Genomic DNA, 19456 nt, shown 5'->3' with positions numbered 1-19456 from the left:
CGAACGTGTCATGCGTGTTCTCAACCTCGTCACCCACCACAATGGCCGAACTCTCGCGAACGGCTCGTTTGAGTCAGGGAGCGATAGCTGGTATTATCATCGCAACAGTGGTGGCATTGGTAACGTTGATATCATGCTTCACTTTCCCAACATGGTGGAAGCGCTGGCTGTCGCGACGACGGCGAAAAGATCCACCGCCTCCGTATCAAACAACTTTGTACCAGACCTATTAGAGAAAGGACACGTTCCCGCTGTGACGACCGTCATGTTTCCGTACATTACGTTTTGAATTATTCTACAAGCATTGTGTCTAGGCAATACAGTGTTGATGGATGACAATAGAATAGGTGCGCGACGTCTAGCCAGCCAGAAAAAACAATCGAGGATTAGAAAAACAGATGGAATAAACATACGCCATAAGCTGATTAACGCGCGGTATCACCGACCAAGCGAACTCATGAAGCTCGCAAGATCAAGTCCTTCATACTCTTCTTCTGCAGGCAGTTCTTCCAAGCCTTGAAGCACGTTCTTTTGGCTAACGGACTTGTCTGCTTCCTTCGCCTTTTGCTTCGCGGCCGCAGCTGCGTCTTCTTCCTCGCTCGTTCGTCGAAAGAGATCGAGAACCCGATCGGTATCCATCGAACTGAGACCAGCATTCTGTTGGGTAACGACCGAGTTCGCGATGTTCAACTTGAACCGTTGGAGACTATCCGCACAATTAGCATCCTACGTCAACACGGGATACTATAGCTTACCCCATAATCTTTTCTTCGAGAGTCCCCTTGGTGATCAAACGGTAAACGTTGACGACCTTCTTCTGCCCGATGCGGTGAGCGCGGTCCATAGCTTGGAGGTCCTTCATCGGGTTCCAGTCGTGTTCCACGAAAATCACTGTATCCGCGCCAGTCAGCGTCAAACCCAAGCCTCCTACATGAGTAGTGAGGAGGAGACAGTCGATGCTGGGATCCGAGTTGAACGTCTGTACGATCGCATGGCGCTTGTTTGCATCTGTGCTACCGTCGAGCCTCATGTACGTCACAGAGGGCATGAACTGCTTGAAGAGATCGTTCTCGATGATGTCCAACATCTGCTTCATCTGGCAAAAGATGAGGGCACGATGTTGCGAGAATGCTCCGGTCTCGGAGACGAGGTAATCGGCTTTCTCGTCTGCGTTTCCTGAGGCGGTCCCGATGCCACAGTCGCTCAGTAATTGCCTGATACTCAGTTTCAGTATAGTCATCATCTCCTAAAAGGCGTCAACTTACTTGAGGGCAAGCAGCTTAGGTGCGTGCTGGATATCGCTCAGAGCGCTTGGGTCTTTCTTCGCCCCGACCTTCTCCAATGCCGTTGAGAGCGCCGCGGGATCGTTCTTCAGTAGCAATGCAGGATGATTGCACAGTTTGCGAAGATACTGCAAGGACTGGAAGACGTGGTGCGATTCCTTGCCACCCTCGGAGGGTCCGGAGTGCACCACCACCTCCGCCTGTGAACGAGCTTGCGACTGGGAGAATTCATCGTAGAGTTGTTTCTGCAGGTCCGATAATTCGCAGTAATAGTCTTGTATGATCTTCGGAGGCAAATCATGCAAGACGTCTTCCTTGAGTCGTCGAAGCAGGAAGGGCAGGACTTGTTTGTGCAAAGCTTCGAGCGCCAGCGCGGCTGCAGGAATGAGATCAGTTGAAGTTAAACGCAACGTACAAACGGGAGGCACGGACCTGCTTCTCCATTCTTTGACTTTCCGTCGCGATTCTGCAGGATAGGCTTACTAAACCTCTCGTTGAACGACTGCTCTGTTCCCAAGAAGCCCGGCATAAGAAAATCGAACAGGCTCCAAAGTTCGAGCACATTGTTCTGGATGGGTGTACCGGAAAGGATGAGGCGATGTTGCGCTCGCATGCATTTGACGGCTTTCGTGAGCTTCGTCTTCGCGTTCTTGATGACGTGACCCTCGTCGAGAATGCAGTAATGCCAGTCAATCTGCTCGAGGTTTGCTACGTCGTTCCGGACAACTTCGTACGACGTGATAACCACGTCATACTTCTTGAGCTTGCCGAGAAGCTTGCCTCGCTCGCGCGAGTTCCCAGTGTACGTCACGGGTTTGAGGTTCTCCGCGTACTTCATGATCTCGTAGTACCAATGACCGGTGAGAGTCGGAGGGCAGACAATCAACGACGGGAGGTGAACAGCGTCCGGCGATTGGGTTTCCTCGTAGCGTTTCGCGCGTTCGTAGTGCTTGCTCGCGAGTATGCAGATTGACTGCAGTGTCTTTCCCAAGCCCATGTCTGGACAGGCGATATGTTCATGAGTTGGGGTGATACGAGATCGGGGGACCCTTACCGTCACAAAGTATGCCATGAAGCTGGTACTTCGCCAAGAATGCAAGCCAGTTCACGCCTTCCTGTTGGTAATGACGTAACTCGGCTTTGATAGAAACTGGCAATTTGTACTCCTCGACCTTCTTGCCATCAAGCAGCTGGGTCAAAAATTGACGTTCCTCGTCGCGGCGCTTCATCAAATCATCGGAGAACCCAGGAGGGTCCGGAAGACCAGCCTGCGTGAATTATGAGCGGAAGCCAAGCTAGTGACTACGGTGCACGCACCTCGAGCGGAACCATCTTCACCAACGACGCAAAGGTATTGGTCGCCGTAGCTCTGACGTCGTCGTCCGAGTCGCTCATACGACCAAGAACCGGGACTATCATGAAGAGAACGTAGGGTAGTGCCTTGATATCAAGCTTCTGTACGATATCTGAGAGGCGATGTCAACAAGCATAACGAAGCGGTCTTCTTGGGAGGACTGACGATATATAAGTTCCATAGAGCCTTGTCGATTAGCTAGGTTTACAGCGTCGCCGAGGAAAGGAAGGATGTTTTCGATAACGTAGCGCATGGTTTCGAGGGTCATAGTACTGCATATAGTCGAAAGGCATCGAGCCGCCGATTGCCGCACAATGGCGAATTGACTTCGGAGTGCAAGGGTAATCATAGGGAAGAGGGTGCGGATCTTGGGCCACATATCTTCGTGAAGTGTCGGCACGACAGCTTCAAGCACGCTGAGGGAGTCAATGACATCCTGTCCGTACTGCTTGCTGATTAGCGAATCCGCTTCAGTAGGTGAGTCTGGATTGGTTCGGGTAGACCTTAGCCATCCAGTGCAGTGACAGCAAAAAGACTTTCGTACCTGTGGCGCACGAGGAGAGCAGACCTCCCGCCATTGAATGCCACATGCCTGGGATGACGTCCAATAGCCGCGGCCCGAACCTTGCCGAAAGTTGAGCGAATGCAAGGCCCGCACCCCTGCGTGACAGCGAATGGCTGCTGTTACCGTCCGCTGCCGCAGGTTCACCCTTTGATTTGCCATTGGCCGTGGATGTCTTTGATGACCCAGGCTCTCGGAAGGACAAAATGCCGGCCTTCTGTTTGCGAGTATAGGCGAAGGTGGGAGTACGCTCTGTATCCTGACATAGGAATGTACAGAGATTCTTGACGATCTTGTCGGGCGGCTGCGCCAGATGATGGGCTGCACAGAAGTCGACGAACGCTGCCACGGCCACAGCAGATCGCGTCTGGAGATCGATATTCTCCTCGCTCTGCACATAGTTGAACGATGATGAGTTATTTTTCCGCACACAGGATCAAAAAGTGTACCTTGATCCCGCTCATGATTCCCTTGACAACAGGGCTGACTTTCTCCGGCATACCCTTGAGGGCAATAAACGTTGCAGCGAAAGCCGCGGACACCCGAATGTCGTGTTGCGTCTTCGCAGCTGTATACCGCTCAACGTTGGCGGCCACCTGAGCCCGTTTCTCGACGAGAATGGCAAGCTCTCGCTTCTTCGTACGGCCCAGGCTCTCTTTCAACTGGTCGAACATCGAACTGACAACGGACTGAGCTGTATCGATCGTGAAGCAGCTCGGGTTTTGACCGGTAACGTCAATCTCCGTGCCGAGAGTGGGGATCGACGCAGCGGGTACCTTACAGTCATGCGCAAAACCATGGAGAAGACTGTAGCACTCGCTGTGAAGACGGGCCAGCGTGAAGGCCATCTCATGATAGGATAGTGGTGGCGATTCTTGGAGGAACGCGAGGGTCTTCGCGCTTAGATCTTGGGCCAAGGCGCACCGTTCGATGAGGGGTTGGGAAGATCTGGCTTCCGCCTCTCTCGCCCACTCTTCCGTGATGATGGCTGCGAGAAGCTTCTGCAGCATGCTGGTAGAGTCGATGTAGTGCATGAGGATCGGCCGGAACATGTTCTCGAAGGCTTCTCCCTGTATAGTACAACCTATTAGCATCCGTCGTGGATCATACGTGTATCCTGAACGTACCGTCGCAGGCCAAGCTGCTATAAGCGCAGCTTGTGCGCTCGCGCTAGCCAATCGCGCTTGCATGACGACGTCCGCACTAACCAGCGACAAGTCCTGCGCTAGCATGTGCTTATCCACATTATGCCTCTCGCCCCCGCTGTCAGAGAGACTAGCATGATAAAACGTGGACGAGTCGATCGGCACTCCGATTGGCATCATCAATGTCTGATACCAGCCCAATAATGTCGGCTGCGGCACGGACAGTTCCGCTCGGTCAACCGAGGAGCACACTATCGGCATCGCCGCTTTCCAGGCCGCAAGCGTGGCCGCACGGACGTCTGGGCGCTCCTCGACCACGAGATTCTGGAAGAGGAGGGAGAGGAAGGGGACGCCGATCCATTCTTGGCTTAGCGATGATATCGACATGAACGAATGCAGGGTCTTGACGACTGTGAGCCGAACGGTGGAGATTGTGTGGCGGAAGAAAGGGAAGAGCTTCGGGGCGAGATCCGCCAATGAGTGGCTGTATGCCATGAATAGTCAGAATGGACTAGTTTGTATGGATACAACGGTACTCACGAAAGATTGCGGTCTGCCAGGATGGCAATGACGGAGTCGTAGGCTACGAGTTTCCCTGTAATCTGTTGAGCGATCATGATCGAGCAAAAAAAAAGGGATTACGTACCGAGTAGATCCATGACAGCGCTCACGCTGGAGCTCAGGTCGTCTTTGATCTCGGACAGACAATTCCACAGCACACTAAGGATCTGGGGCAGAGCTTGGGGTATCTGCTCCACAACTTGCCGCGCAACAGGTATCAGGCAAGAAGCCGCGACACTCCGAACATCATCGTCCTGGTCACCCAGCCTAACGGATTTCATTAGTACCGAATCAATTGGTCGAACAATTAGTCTGACCCGAGGATGGCGGCATCGACCACGCCTTGTAATACATCGCGCCCTTCGGACGGTACTCCATCTTCCATTCTCAGGTCATCTTCAGCCTTCGGAGGTGCTTCGACAAGATCTTTGCGAACGGCGACTTCATACTTGACCCCCAGCAGACCCGCATGCCGAACCTCCCAAACGTGATTCGTGTCGCGCGCGCGCGCGGAACCCTTGCCATTAGCTGGTTTGGGGAGCAGTGGAAAGTCCTGGCGGATCATCTGGAGCAAGATATCGTGGACGTGGAGAACCGAGCGACGAGGCATGTGTAAGAGGAGCGATGCCAACGTCTGTGACACCGTCTCTCGTACAGGGGCCACAACCTGATCCGAGACGAAGTCGCCAAACCGGTCGAGGACGAAAATGCAGAGAAATTTCGCCGCGAGGTCGTTGCACCACCGTTCATGCGCCATTTCGTTCTCAGCGGGAGGGAGCTCGTCTATAAGACGTATGTCAGGGCATGGTGCACGAGCGTATGCGAGCGAAAGTCTACCTTTCATGCCGCCATGGTGGCCTTGCGTCTTTAACAGCTCGCGAAGAGCCATGGCGGCGCCGTGCCGGACCTCCCACGCTGGACTGAACAGGTCCACTTCAAGCAGCTTGACGATGCCATCCCATACCCATACTCCCGGAGGGACCTCGAGCGCCTTAGATTGCTGCGGAGCTTTAGGAGACACCGCCCCTCCTTTGGTGGGGTCGATGACTACTTTATCTTGCGCTCCGCTGTTGCCGTTGGTAGAGTTGGGAGTGGATAGGCGCGACGCGGCGGCTGATTGGTCCTCGTCTGCTTCTACTAGGCGCGCCCTGATCGTACCCATCAGCAAAGCGATATCACAAAACAAATTGAAGACACATACTTTGAGCTTGCCTGACCCGCCGATGCCGGGGTGTATTTCGAACCTTGCGGTGCAGGAGGTGGTGCGGCAACAAAGGCCGAGTTTCCGGGCTTCCGTTTCCTCTTCAACCGGTTTCGCTCCCTAGCAGAGAGCGCGCTGAGATCCTGCTCGGGAGGCGGGGACATCGACGGCCCTGGCGTGCCTGCAGGAGTAGCAGATTTGGCCCTGGGTGGAGGCGAAGACTCTTTCATGACGACGTCGGTGTCAGTCGGAGACACTGTCGACTCCTCCTGCTTGACCTCCTGCTTGACATTCTCCGAATCGCTCGCGAGGGCATCATCCCCTGCAAGCTCTTGATCCAGGTCCATGCTGTCTTCATCGCCGCCGAGAGCATCAAGAAAATCGAGACCGAGACGGCTCATGGCATCTTTGCGAGCTTTCTTAACCTCCGCTGAACTAGCCAAAAGGTTCGCCGGCTTGGTGAATTCCTTGCCAGACGACGCCAGGAGGAGGGTGCCCTTCGCCATCAGCTCCCGGACGGAGAAGTTAGGGAACTCCGGGGGGTTTACAGGCGCGCTATCTGCGTCTGCTTCCGACTTCACAGGGGGCGCGGGAGTCCATATCGGAACGAGTGTCCATATTTGTGAGAGGGCGACGGATGCAGCAGTACGCGTCTCATGGGATTTGGAGTGGAGGTAGGGTAATATCTGGACATGGAGCCTATTTTAGCGAATGTAATGGTTAACAACGACGACAGCTACGGACTCGTGCTATAACAGCCATTAATTCTGCCCATGCCGCAGGGTCGACGGCGGCATGGTGGCGGGTAGACTTAACGTCCTCTTCCACCGCGACATCGCTGATGACGCTTTTGGCGGCCAGCTGGGCCAGTTGCTTTGCGGCAGTAGTCCTAACATTTGTTGACGATCCGGTGTCTAGAAGAATGAGCAAACGATCCAATCTGCGAAACCGGAGCGGGAAGCTCAGCGAAGGCGGCCCAAGAGCCACGCGAGGGAGCGACGTGTCCATACCTGGAAGTCATTGCCGCGCCCGGAGCCGGCCCGAGGGGCCGGAGTTATCAGAGGTTTGGGGGAGCCGTGCGAAGATCTCGGGTTGGGCTAGAGGGTTTATGTATGCGGGATTCGGGCTTACGTGATTTTTCGCTGTGACGCGTCTAATTTCCCTTCCTGGGCACCCCCTGTCACAAGATTCCCTCCAGAAGCAGGGACCGTTAAATTTCCTGCGCTTCCGTCTCCTTCACCGTCGGATCGCCCCGACGCAGCCATAACACGGCTGCCAGGGCCTCGTAGCGTACAGCAAACGGCGCCAACCCGTCCACGTTCCTCCATAGCCTGCAATTCCTCGTCGCGAGTGGCGTCGTCAATCTTTCTCTGAGAAAGTATCACGGGCGAATCGTATATTCTAAGTTGCCTCCGTGATGCCGCGAAACTGGGCACTCGCTTGCCTCGAACAATTGCACAGCGGTACACGTCGGCTTCGTTGGACTTGAGCAACTCACTCAGAGCACATCAGGAGCTTATGGCGAGCTGGCCCAATGTGGCGTATATGCGCTGGACGCAGTCCTTGGATCACCGGCCGGTGATACAAACGCTTTGATGCGTGCAATATCCGAGTCTCATCGCATGATGGCAGCTGCAGGCACAGATAGACTACGCTGGAGAGAATTCTACACGGATGCTTCCATCGTCCTCGCCCTCACGAAAGCTGGAAGAAACGATGTAACCGAGGAACTGGCGAAAGAGGCTATTGCGCACCTTGACATGGCTATCATCATCGCTGGTGCCCCAGTCCACTTGGACCTAATCCATGCGCTGATCCTAGACATTCAAGCACACCATCTCGGAGGTCATCCAGGGACGGAAACTGAACCCTATGAACGCTCGTTCGACAGCCAACGTCTGCCTTCTGTTGTGCTTCCCAGCGCTGCAGCGGGCATCCCCGAGCCCGAAGAAGCACCTTCTCTCAGCGCTTTTCGGAAGGGATGGGCTTCCGGGCCATTCATTCTACGCGGTTTCGTGCAAGATTGGCCCGCCTTGACCGACCATCCGTGGTCTTCTCCCCAGTATCTGCGCTCCATCTCGGGTGCAGGACGTGTCGTCCCCGTGGAGGTTGGCAACGACTATCGCGCAGACGACTGGAAGCAGGAGATCCTCCCTTTCGACGCCTTTCTGGACGCTCTATGCCGATCCGACGAAGCTAGCCCCACGTACCTCGCCCAGTACAACCTCTTGCGTCAGTTCCCCCGCCTTCGGGACGACATCGCAATCCCCGACTACGTATATGCGTCCCCGGATCCAACTCCAGACTTTCCCGGGTACGAGCCTCCCACAAATGAGGATCAACTCGTGACCAACGTCTGGCTAGGGCCTAAAGGCACCGTATCACCCGCACATACGGTATGCCCACATCCATGCTCGTCGGGGGATTCCCACCGTAACGCCTGATTGATTGAACCTTACAGGATCCCTACTTCAACCTGTACGGTAGGTGTCCCATGTCACCGACTAAACATACGAGTGTCACCAAGATCTAGCGCAGGTCGTAGGTAGCAAGACCGTCTGGGTCGCGCCTCCCTCCGTCTCGGCTCACATGCTGCCCTATCCGCCCCCGAGCACCACCTCCTCACCCACCGGCGTGTCGTCGCAGCCCCCTCACAATCCGGCCGTCAACTCATTGAATCCCACGATGAGCAACACATCAAGTGTCGACGTCTTCGATGTCTCCTCGCAAGCTCCGTCCGAGACGGATCCCAACGACGAACGACTGCAAGACTTCTGGGGAAACGCCGTTCCACGCGCTATGAGCGCGACCTTGAACCCGGGAGATCTCCTATTCCTCCCACCTGGTTGGTGGCACGCCATGCGCAGCGAGACCGTCAGCTTCTCGGTCTCGATGTGGTTTTGATTCGGTGAGTGTGACAGGTAGAGAAACCGACTCGAACCACACCGTAGCCTGATCGGCAGGGTTTAGGTGGACGATGTTCAAACGTTCACGTTTCATGAATACTTGGCATTTCGCCCCGTGGACGCCACTCGAAGTCGCCTGCTCAAGACTGCTCAAGACCGACAATCGCACGAACGCATCGAAGACCTGAATACTTCGCACGACGAACCCGGTCGTCCTCCCAACCGACTGTACTGCAGGTCACGACCCTGTCTCATGTTCGAAAAAAGTCCCAATACGTGTTGGAAGGTTTACATAGTGTAGACACAGAACATGCGAGTGTCGAATTTTGGCCCCCTCTCGCCGCTGCTATCTAGTACACCCGCTTGAACGGCGGCACCGACTTACACTCGTTCTCGTCGAGCGTCGTGGAGATAACGCCGCGGTACTTGATCTCGACATCTGGCGAGTTGACGTCGTGTTGCCATGTCAGAGTATGCTTCATCCAGTTCTCGTCGTCACGCTGCAATGAAATTGCTCAGCTACTGAGGATGAGAGGAAAGATGGAGGCGACACACCTCAGTGAAGTCCTCACGGGCGTGCGCACCCCGAGACTCCTTACGAGCAGCAGCCGCAGTGATAGTCTGGACGGCGCACTGGAGCAAGTTACGGAGCTCAAGGGTCTCGACAAGGTCGCTATCGAGAGATGCTTCAGAGCTCTGACAAATCGTGCGGCCCGAGGAACTCACGAATTCCAGATCATGCTTCTGTCCTTGATGCCGACCTGGTCGTATTGCTTGTAAATCTCGCGCACCTTCTGGACACCCTCGTCCAGGGTGGACTGTGTCCGGAAGACGGCAGCGTCGGCTTGCATGGCCTTCTGCATGTCAAGACGGATCTTGGCAGTCGGCTGAGGGCCATCGGCCTTCCTGATCTGGTCGAGGAACTCGATGCTCTGCATGCCGGCCTCGGGAGAAATCTCGCGGTGAGGTTTGCCTGGCTCGAGAGTCTCCTTGATGTGGTGGGCGCAGGCACGACCGAAGACGACGATATCGAGGAGAGAGTTGGCACCAAGACGGTTGGCACCGTGCACGGACACGCAAGCCGCCTCTCCGGCAGCGTACAGACCCGGTACAACTCTGTCCTTACCGTTCTGGATCGAATTATGTCAATATATGCGGTGTTACAAGCAACTTGAGCCCGAACCTCGTCAACGGTGATGACCTCGCCGGTGTACTTGGTGGGGATACCACCCACTGCAGAATAAATCAGCAATGAGGCGTATATGCGTTGGCCAACAGCTTACTGTTGTAGTGCACAGTAGGAAGCACAGGGATCGGCTCCTTGGTGACATCGACACCAGAGAAGATGGCAGCGGTCTCGGAGATACCGGGGAGACGCTCGTGTAGAATTTCAGCGGGGAGATGGCTGAGTTGCAGGTAAATATGGTCCTTGTCAGGACCAACACCACGACCCTCTCGGATCTCAATGGTCATTGACCGGGAAACAACGTCACGAGAGGCGAGATCCTTCGCAGTCGGGGCGTAACGCTCCATGAAACGCTCGCCCTCGGAGTTGAGCAAGTAGCCACCCTCGCCACGAGAACCTATATCATTTATCAGTCGAATGTCAGAAAGTGAAAGGCAAAACAGTACCCTCGGTGATCAAGCAGCCAGCACCGTAGATGCCGGTAGGGTGGAACTGCACAAACTCCAGATCCTGGAGAGGGAGGCCAGCACGGGTAACCATGGCGTTTCCATCACCGGTGCAAGTGTGTGCACTCGTGCAGCTGAAGTACGCACGACCATAACCACCAGTCGCGAGGACAGTCTTATGCGCGCGGAATCGGTGTAAGGTGCCATCTTCCATGTTGAGGGCGATGACACCGACACATTCGCCGCCCTCCATGATCAGGTCGAGTGCGAAGTACTCGATGAAGAAGTTGGTGTTGTGTCGGAGAGATTGGCCATAGAGGGTGTGGAGCAGCGCATGACCGGTACGGTCGGCGGCAGCGGCGCAACGGTACGCCTGACCACCCTTTCCGAACTTCAGCGACTGACCGCCGAACGCTCGCTGGTAGATTTTGCCCTCCTTGGTTCGCGAGAAAGGCACACCGAAGTGTTCCAACTCGATGACAGTGTGAGGGGCTTCTCGGGTCATGTAGTGGATGGCGTCTTGGTCACCAAGCCAGTCAGAGCCCTTAACCTATAAAGACCATGAGTGATCACAGTTTCGTTGCTTTTCTGGTGATATTCACGCACCGTATCGTACATGTGCCATCGCCAGTCATCCTCCGTCATGTTTCCAAGTGCTGCATTGATACCGCCCTGAGCAGCGACAGTGTGACTACGAGTCGGAAACAGCTTGGTGATGCAGGCAGTCTTGAGGCCAGCCTCAGCGAGACCAAAGGCAGCTCGCAAACCGGCACCGCCCGCACCACTGTCCGAAAGAGGAGGCCGCGGTCAGCACATACGCTCGTGTGAGTCGAGAACCTCGACTTACACCACGAGCGCATCGTATTGATGCTCGATCAGCGGATAGTTGCCCGAAGCATAGTTCTGGTTCTGTGTGTAAGTTGGAGCTCCGGGGCAATGAGAAAACACGGATTCACCTTGACTTCCTCAGCCTTCACAGGGTTGGTTGCGACGACCCGTCGCGCCGCGGCGGTGGAGTGAAAAGACCGCTTTGAACGGCCGAACGCCTTCGAGACAGATTTTCTGAGCATTCCGCCGTTGTCGTTGACGATGAGCAGCTATCGCCCGGGTCGTCGTTCAGTGCAAGTTCAAGGTGATTGTTACGTCCCGAGCCGACCCCGGGACACGGCCCAATCACAGGCGCATGATTTCCTGGTCACGCGCAGTCCGGATTTTCCCGACGCTCCCGATCTTCAAGCCCTGCCTGCTTTTGTCCTCAACGCTATTAGCATATCATATCGACTGCAACGTCCAAGATTGTAAATGCGTATCTTAAGCTAGAGTACATGTTTTTGGATCACTGCCAGATGTTTAGGAATTGGGACAGCGCCATCTACCGCTACACTGGTTCGATGTAGTCATACCAGACCCGGGCCTCCACGTTCTCGCCTTTCGGACCAGTGAACTTCATGCTACGCGTGTAACGCCTCTCTCCATTGATGACCTTGAAACAACAACTCTGTCGGAAAGTCAACCTCGCGGTACGACTTCTGGCCGATGGATCTATCAGACCACATGCATAGTCCAGGCAGTACCGCAGAGCAATGGACTCGATGGCGCAGTGCGTATCGGGATGCCAACCTTCTTTCAGAAGAGCGTCTTCCAAGTCTTCTACCTGATCGCGCCTGGTTTTGCCAATGACATGTCCGAATAGAGGGCTCTCTCGATCTCGTTCGAGTCCGCCGATCTTCTTGTCGACGTCAAGGTGCTCGACGCCATTACCGTCGGTATAATGCTTCACTCGGTATAATGTTTCACGTAGAGCGTGAGCGTCGCGGCTGATGCGGCCTTGCGTTTCAGCCGGCCTTGTGAGCCCCAAAGTGAGATCCCCGTTTTGGAGCGTAAAAAGCAATCACACTCACCGACGCCCTGAAGCTGCAGGATGTTATCAGTCATAGTGTTGTCCGACATTTTCTTGTTCTGAAGGGATGTCTCCTCATTAGTACTCGCCCATCGAAGTAAGACATTGATACGGTCACCAAGACGTAGACGCCGGCTAACGCAGCAGTAGTAACTTCGGCGGGTGCTGCCATATGCGCTAAACGGTGTCGATCCGGACGGCTCTGAGCAACGCTCGACAGGAACGGCGTATACTTTATACTACGCTCACGGCCGCCTGTGGTGCCTGGCTCGCACGATCCGTCGTGCAATCGGATATAGCAAAGGCAAGCCTGTAGCCCACCGCAGCGTGACTATGGTAGAACCTCCGGGAGGCGTCCCGGGCCCATGCCTTTGCTAAGAGGCTGCAGCATCCTATGAAGTGAGCATTGAATAAATACAACACATTCGAACCAACGAAACCTGACGCTGACCTGAATGACACGACTTAACGGACGTGCGTAACAGTCGCCAGCTTCAACGGAGGTGCAACCTCCCTGTCGACGGTCTACCGTGAAGTGAGAATGAGTGCCACTGACTGGAAGGCTGGGATCTGGCGGTGACGCTATCCTAGAAGCTGACCGTAAGGTGGGGCAGCAGAACGGATAATACTTGAGTCCAGACTTTGATGGGAACCGCACTCGATGGACAATATAGCACCGGTGAGCGCAGAAGTAAAGTCCCGATTCCCACCCTTCGACCTGGCGGCTCGGCAGAGCGCGTAGTCGCCGGCTGTGTAGAGCTGCCGAACTGGGCAAGGGGTTCACAGGAATGGCTGGCCCCAAAGATCGGATATCACGATCATCTCGACGCAGAATAGCGAGACTTTCCTCGGAAGAATAAGGTCTCCACAGGGTCATATGGCCAGAGATCTCGGAAGGCAATAGAATGACAGTCGGAGTCGCAGACGAGCGCCTATTGGAACGGTCCGTGAGATCTGTAAGATAGTCATCGTCAGGATACATCGAGATGCGGTAACTGGAAGCTGTCGACCCCTTGTTGTTCATTCAGAAATCCCTGTGATTCGGGGGCTAGCTATAAAAGGGAACTTACATGGCAGATCGATCGAGTCTCGCCTCCACGGCATCTGCCAGAGGATTCACAGCATAGAAATGGCTGTAAGTAGACTGTAGCTAGAAGAGCGGTACACTCATCATTATTTAAGTGTGCCCAAGAAAATATGACCCTCTGCAGCGGGCAGAGGATGCCCGAGGTGCCCCTAATCGAAAGTCGCACGGTCGCGAAGCCTGCGTGAGAAGGTTGTTCCAGCTTCCCCTTAACGGTCGGCGGCATGGAGGTCGTCGGAGCTGTGAAGCTGTCCTTGAGGCATCGATCTCTTGGGGAGCACTCACAATCAAGCTTATCACAGCCAGTTCTCATCCTCATGACCGTCGCTCCGAGGCCATAGAGCCAACGTGTTTCGCTCCCGAACCATCCGTTACTCGCGCAGAGTCATAGTTGACTGGGCTAGATGCCGTTCCTGGTATCGGATGGCACACGCGCATAATATCGCCAGCTCGTATATCATACACGCGGTATGGGCGCCTCGAATAACCACCCGGAAGCACTCGGAAGCCTGAAAAACATACTCCGCTCGACTTCGGTTAGCCGGACGCTGATATCCGTAGTGGACCTACATGTTTCCATCCGGCGAATAAGGGGTGACAAAGGGAGAAAATGGCAACGGCTCCAGACCACAGCTGCCTACCTTTAAGAAACATAAGTCGCCTCGGATACTCCACCCCTCCTCCTTACCGTTGAATTGACCCGCGATGTCGTCAATGCTTTCCTCGTTGCTCAACGTGCCTTCTACATCGCATACCACAATCAACCCCGATTCGGGCCTCCAGACGGTCAACCCAATGTATGTGATGAAAGGGCCGTCAGCTATCGCTCGCCTAACATGAATGAACCGCCCGACAGGGACCACTACATGTACGACGATTGCAGTAAACGCCTAGCGCGTCTTGGTTCTCTCGACGGCCTTTCGGCCCAGAACTCGTTCGACTTTGGCCTCAACCTCCCTGAGCACACATTCATCGACCCAATTTATCTCAACGACGAGCTTCAAGACTACTATGAACATGAAAACGAGGTATGCCGGACGAACAACGATCATATAGTCAACCTCACTGTATGTTACAGGTCGCATCCCCCGGTCCAGCTTGGGACGACTCCGTGTCGGAGATCGCCCAGTCTTCCGTACCATCGTCATCCTCCACGCAGTCCTCGCCACGGTTCTCCGGCGCTGATGAGTTCATTGAGCATGCTTCCCAGCATGCATCTAATGACACTCACCGTGTCGATCATTCTGGTCTGCACGGTGCCCGCTTGAACGGACAAAACGCGAGGCCACCTGGCCGTCATAAACGCGGCCCAGCCCCCGATACCGAGCTGTTGGTGCAGTCGACGATGTCAACACCGAACGATGGCCAAGCCGACGACCGCTCCTTGCTACCCGACGTGCCCTCTGCCCTCTTCGGGGGTTCTTCGACGGAATCAGTCCGCCGACGTTCACATCGGCTGGAAAAGGCGGTCCAGAAGGCGGTCCAGAAGGCGGTCCAGAAGGCTGAGACGGCATCCAACAATCGGAAGCGGAGGCTTGACGACGTCGAAGATGACGAGGACGAGGACGACTACCTGCCGGCTATAGGACGCAGCGCCCGCCACCGCCGTTCGGCGCCGAAGAAACGCCCGCGCATAAGCGAGCCGAAGAAGACTGTCGAGCCAGTTCACGTCGCCGAACACGAAAAGCCCTTTTACTGCGCGAAATGCAACAAGGGTTTTGGGCGGCGGTCGGATTTGAATCGACACTTCGATTCCTTCATGCATACCGGCATACCGAAGGACCAGCGCGACGACAACGACCATCTCCAATGCGAGTGGTGCAAAAAGCGGTTCTCGCGCGATGATGCGCTCATGCGACATCGAAAAGGGGACTACTGCGAGGATATGCCCGAAGGTAAGACGAGTGGCGGGAAGAAGAAGACGAAGGTTCGTACCAGAGGGAAGGGTGGCGCTACCCGCGGGTCCCCGCGCGCATGACTTCACGGCTATATTGAGCATTTGTATACCAAAGCATGGAATAGCTAGCTTGTTGTATTGCTCGCATAGAAGCCACTCTGACTGCTGTCGACTTTTTGGCCCGAATGAACCTCCGGCGTCTGGCAATCACGCAGACCCACGACGGCAACGCGACGATCATACACGATCTCAAGGATCTGACCCATTCAGAGTCTGGAGGAGTGCTAGGCGATTTAGAGCGACCGTGAGTGCACTAGATGAGTGGCGATTGAACGGCGAAGTGACAACTGTTATCGCCACCGGCGCCGAAAACCAGAAGTATATGGTTGCTGCAATTGTAGCATGCTAATGAATGCAGAACACAGATTTTTGAGGGGGATGTCGTACCATCAGCCCGCCAGCGGACGACTTGTCTTGCATGTCAGGTATGCGGCAACTGAGCGGAGGGAGTGAAGGTCAAAGCTGAGACCAAAGAGCTGATGAGATCGATCACGCCTTTATCAGCCCGCTGTACTTCCTCGACACACAAGTACAAACTACAGCTTCATGCTCTTGATTGGACAGCCGCATGCAACCGATATGAGCCAATGCAAAAAACTAAGCAAAACTAGTCTACGTGATACATCGGATATAATACACCATCACCATCCGCAGACCGCTCATATATCCGACACATATTTCCAAGTTGTTGCGATAGATCAAGGAATAGCACCCAAGGGATCATGCGATACCGTGCGCCGGGAAGCCCGATCCGCTGCGTCGGCGGGTGGCGCGGCATTAATGGTAGGAAACCTCATCCCGGAAGGAGTAGCGGGAGACATCGGTGCAACCGACGCTGGAGGTGGAAGCGGAACCACAGCAGAAGCAGAAGCGAAACCAGACGGCGTGTAGTTCCAAGGCGCGAAAGCCGTGGCGTTCTTGTCCGATTTCGGTACGGGAGGAGAGTTAAGCGGGGTTGAAGCGCCACGCGGCAGCTGATCGTTGGTCGATGCCAAACTCGATCTGGTAGGTCGAGGCGGCGAGGAGGAAACTGTCGAAGGAAAAGATGCGAAAGCTGGGTGCTGGCCCATTGTGCGGCCTCCCGGAGAGCGTGGTTCGACTGTCGGCAGGGGGAGCGGCGCAGCGGGCTGCGGAGGCGATATGTGCTTTGCGACCGCGGTGGTAGCTTGCGGCGCGGGACCCATCGCGGGACCAATCTGCTTGTTTGCCTCCTTCGCTCTCCGCTGATCCTCCTCGCTGACCAGCCGATCGTCTTCGATGTCCGCAACGTTTCCGTTCAATATGTCTCTGACGTATGCCAGCGATTCCAACGCATCCCGTTTCTTCTGCTTAATGCTCTTAACCTTCTCCGAATCGGTGCTGTTCTCCTCGTCCTGCAGGAGGGCGTCCACGACCCATTGCAAAGCCTTTCCGCAACGTTTCTGCGCAGACTTGAGCTGGACGATCTCGCGCTCCATCTCAAATCTGGTCCGAGGTTCCCAGGGAGGTCGCTCCTCGACTGGGCGATCGACAGCGAGAGGGAATGTATCGTGTTGCTGACTGGGGGATAGCGGTGTGCGGACGAACGACGCTGCTTGGGCCGCCAGTTCTGGGAGGTTACGCTGTGTGACTTCGTCAATATTTGAAATTTATGCATGAGGGAGCTTACGGAGCTTACTCGAAATTCGGTCACTGCGGTCAAGATATTGGCCCTGTTGATACCAAGACTTTCTCCCCGGTCTAGAATTCCCTTGGCCCATGTTTCCGGTAATCCGAGACTCTGCTGGCTGGAAGTCTGCCGTCCGTGGGTAGCGGACGACAATATAGGCGTTTGGCGGGCGGTACTCCCAGAGGCTTCTGAGGCAGAGATGGACTGGCCTCGCTGCACATGGCCGGGCCGCCGCCGGACAGGGGGCGGCGGAGGTTCTGGCACGTCCATGGGAATATTGAGTAGATTGCGATTCTCGAGGACAACCGACACGCCTGTTGACGGAGTGGGAGACATCTGGAGCGTCAAGGCCTGTCGAAGTAAAAGCGTGATGGGGTGAGATGTGGGCGGATTATCGGCATCGGGCGGAGGAGGGGCAGGGTATCGGAGGAGGAATGTTAGCTGTCCGGTATAGTCCGCCGGTATCACTGCCGAGTGCGTTAGCGACCTTAGGCAGCAGCGATAAAGTTTCCATACACTGGTTGCGTATTCGGACTAGCATGGCAACACATACCCATTGCGCCAGGTCGAAAGAGGAGTCACAAGCAAAAAGCCCGTCCCACATAATCATAGCTTCCTCAAGGGGAAACTATACAAGGATGAGCCTGTGGCTCATATTTTCACGATATGGAATCGTACCTCGCGCGTGAACAGTAGTCGCAACCATCGTCTACTTGAAATCAGACTGTGTGATGTAAGGTAGTCCAAGCTGCTCACATGCCGTAGATTTGGGGCTCAATCCCAGCTGCTTGCATGCTCTTCCATAGCAAGGGATCGACGTTCTTTAGGTATGTTGACTGAACGCGTTGACAAGCCTCGACTACGGGAGCAACGTAGGCTTTAATCTCCGCCTGACGGGTGGGTACGTTCAGTTGAACATGTGATCCAAGTGGGGACGCTCCAGTAATCGAAGCCGACGGTTCTCGCCATTCGTACCTAGAATAAGGATGTCAGCCATGTATGCATTGGCCCAGGGACACCTCGGGAGATCGCACCATCGGCCAACGCCCTTCATAACTGCACAGAACAAAACCCAAGCGTCGGCAGACGCCCACGCCCGAGAACAGAACTCTGCAAGCGTGGCGTCGTTAGTCGATGAATCGTTTTCAAGTTGCGAATCGAAATCGACGGCATGGTATAGCGGCGCGAGAAGCTCGTGCATGCCTTGCCGATATCCTATGTCCGGGTGGAGTACCGAGTAAAGATACAATATGTTCGTCAATTGGGCTTGAACGTCGGGGTCACGGAAGTAGAGGAGATCCGGAAATCTAATTAGGTATCTAGTTGATGCTAGCAACAGCGACGGGGGCCGCACGGCTCACTAACGTGCGCTCGACATCCTGAAGTATGGTCTTGCGAAGCTCAATAGCAGCGAACCAATCTCTCCACGGGTTCTGTACGGATCAATTGATGTGTTCTTGGTTTTGGAAGGACGCACAAGGCTCACTTCGTCATGCAAGCTCAAAGGATTGTTCTTCTCGAGGTTGCTGGTAGAACGATTGATGCGTGGTGGGGATGCATGCGTTCCGGGAATGATGAATCCGTCTTCGTAACTGCCATCTGGAGCACGCATCTTCACGAAGGTATTTAGTAGCAAACTATACATAAACTTGAGGACCTAGCACACCTTTTCCATCATCAAGTCCACGAACTCCTTGCGAGACCGCTGCAATGTGTCGAGGTATGGCAGTTGGCTGAGCGGTAGGTCAGGCTGTAGAGGTTCTACTTGAATCAGAAACAGCTAAGGATGTGCTGAGTACAAGTCGATGAATGCACTAAGCAGGACTGCGTCGATACCTTCCAAGCAATACTGCGTCCTGGTACCCCATGCCCGTCGTCGGCGGGAGCGAACAAGCGACCACCTAAAGCGGCATCCTTGATCTTTCCTAACCTCGTAGAGGAGTTGAAAAGACGATCGTACACCGCCCTATAGGGCAGGAACAACGCCTATGTCAACGTCGTCCCCCATGGAGAGTACCGTCACCGACTTGATCTCGTCGACCTTGGCACGCGGATGAGCGTCGCCCATGGTGTCCGCTGTCAGCGCTAATCGAACTTCAGCGACCTGGCCGGAGGGGCGAATACGATCCACGGGCTCGCGCCGGCCAAGCTGGTCAACGAAAGAAACAAACGCAAGATGCAGCTGCTAGCGCTAATGCAAGGCAGATATGAGGAAGCGATCCA

At 55.0% G+C, this 19456-nt stretch overlaps 5 protein-coding genes across 5 annotated transcripts; 1 reads left to right on the top strand and 4 right to left on the bottom strand.

The window, feature by feature from the left end:
- Window positions 1-258: 258 nt before the first annotated feature.
- PUNSTDRAFT_104291 (SNF2 chromatin remodeling protein) lies at window positions 259-7171 on the bottom strand. Its single transcript, XM_007385100.1, has 17 exons — window positions 7117-7171; window positions 6851-7046; window positions 6107-6792; window positions 5743-6053; window positions 5223-5688; window positions 4991-5172; window positions 4885-4939; window positions 4327-4828; window positions 3649-4269; window positions 3182-3590; window positions 2803-3120; window positions 2601-2749; window positions 2338-2551; window positions 1716-2282; window positions 1266-1659; window positions 756-1214; window positions 259-706 (listed from the first exon to the last, which is right to left on the bottom strand). The coding sequence occupies exons 1-17, from the start codon at window positions 7125-7127 to the stop codon at window positions 439-441; spliced, it is 5808 nt and encodes a 1935-aa protein (XP_007385162.1). The 5' UTR covers window positions 7128-7171; the 3' UTR covers window positions 259-438.
- Window positions 7172-7964: 793 nt separating this feature from the next.
- On the bottom strand, window positions 7965-11790 carry PUNSTDRAFT_121189 (succinate dehydrogenase). Its single transcript, XM_007385099.1, has 11 exons — window positions 11601-11790; window positions 11492-11547; window positions 11251-11428; window positions 10645-11194; window positions 10296-10595; window positions 10196-10245; window positions 9739-10142; window positions 9568-9685; window positions 8645-9512; window positions 8568-8589; window positions 7965-8502 (listed from the first exon to the last, which is right to left on the bottom strand). The coding sequence occupies exons 1-9, from the start codon at window positions 11712-11714 to the stop codon at window positions 9363-9365; spliced, it is 1920 nt and encodes a 639-aa protein (XP_007385161.1). The 5' UTR covers window positions 11715-11790; the 3' UTR covers window positions 7965-8502; window positions 8568-8589; window positions 8645-9362.
- Window positions 11791-12022: 232 nt separating this feature from the next.
- Window positions 12023-12716, bottom strand: PUNSTDRAFT_70405 (uncharacterized protein; the record flags this gene model as incomplete). Its single annotated transcript, XM_007385098.1, has 3 exons — window positions 12023-12471; window positions 12546-12603; window positions 12663-12716. The coding sequence occupies 3 exons, from the start codon at window positions 12714-12716 to the stop codon at window positions 12023-12025; spliced, it is 561 nt and encodes a 186-aa protein (XP_007385160.1).
- Window positions 12717-14604: 1888 nt separating this feature from the next.
- PUNSTDRAFT_53347 (uncharacterized protein) lies at window positions 14605-16022 on the top strand. Its single transcript, XM_007385097.1, has 4 exons — window positions 14605-14809; window positions 14860-15503; window positions 15564-15914; window positions 15973-16022. The coding sequence occupies exons 2-3, from the start codon at window positions 14974-14976 to the stop codon at window positions 15604-15606; spliced, it is 573 nt and encodes a 190-aa protein (XP_007385159.1). The 5' UTR covers window positions 14605-14809; window positions 14860-14973; the 3' UTR covers window positions 15607-15914; window positions 15973-16022.
- A 261-nt stretch (window positions 16023-16283) lies between these two features.
- PUNSTDRAFT_104284 (RabGAP/TBC) lies at window positions 16284-19357 on the bottom strand (the record flags this gene model as incomplete). Its single annotated transcript, XM_007385096.1, has 11 exons — window positions 19261-19357; window positions 19070-19199; window positions 18900-19013; window positions 18720-18845; window positions 18599-18666; window positions 18268-18540; window positions 17990-18208; window positions 17912-17942; window positions 17750-17861; window positions 17243-17700; window positions 16284-17186 (listed from the first exon to the last, which is right to left on the bottom strand). The coding sequence occupies exons 1-11, from the start codon at window positions 19299-19301 to the stop codon at window positions 16284-16286; spliced, it is 2475 nt and encodes an 824-aa protein (XP_007385158.1). The 5' UTR covers window positions 19302-19357.
- Window positions 19358-19456: the final 99 nt, after the last annotated feature.

Source organism: Punctularia strigosozonata (genome assembly GCF_000264995.1).
Source record: "Punctularia strigosozonata HHB-11173 SS5 unplaced genomic scaffold PUNSTscaffold_8, whole genome shotgun sequence".
NCBI lineage: Eukaryota > Fungi > Basidiomycota > Agaricomycetes > Corticiales > Punctulariaceae > Punctularia > Punctularia strigosozonata.
Note: the sequence above shows the minus strand (reverse complement) of the source record. Positions and strands in the feature narration are given on the sequence as shown.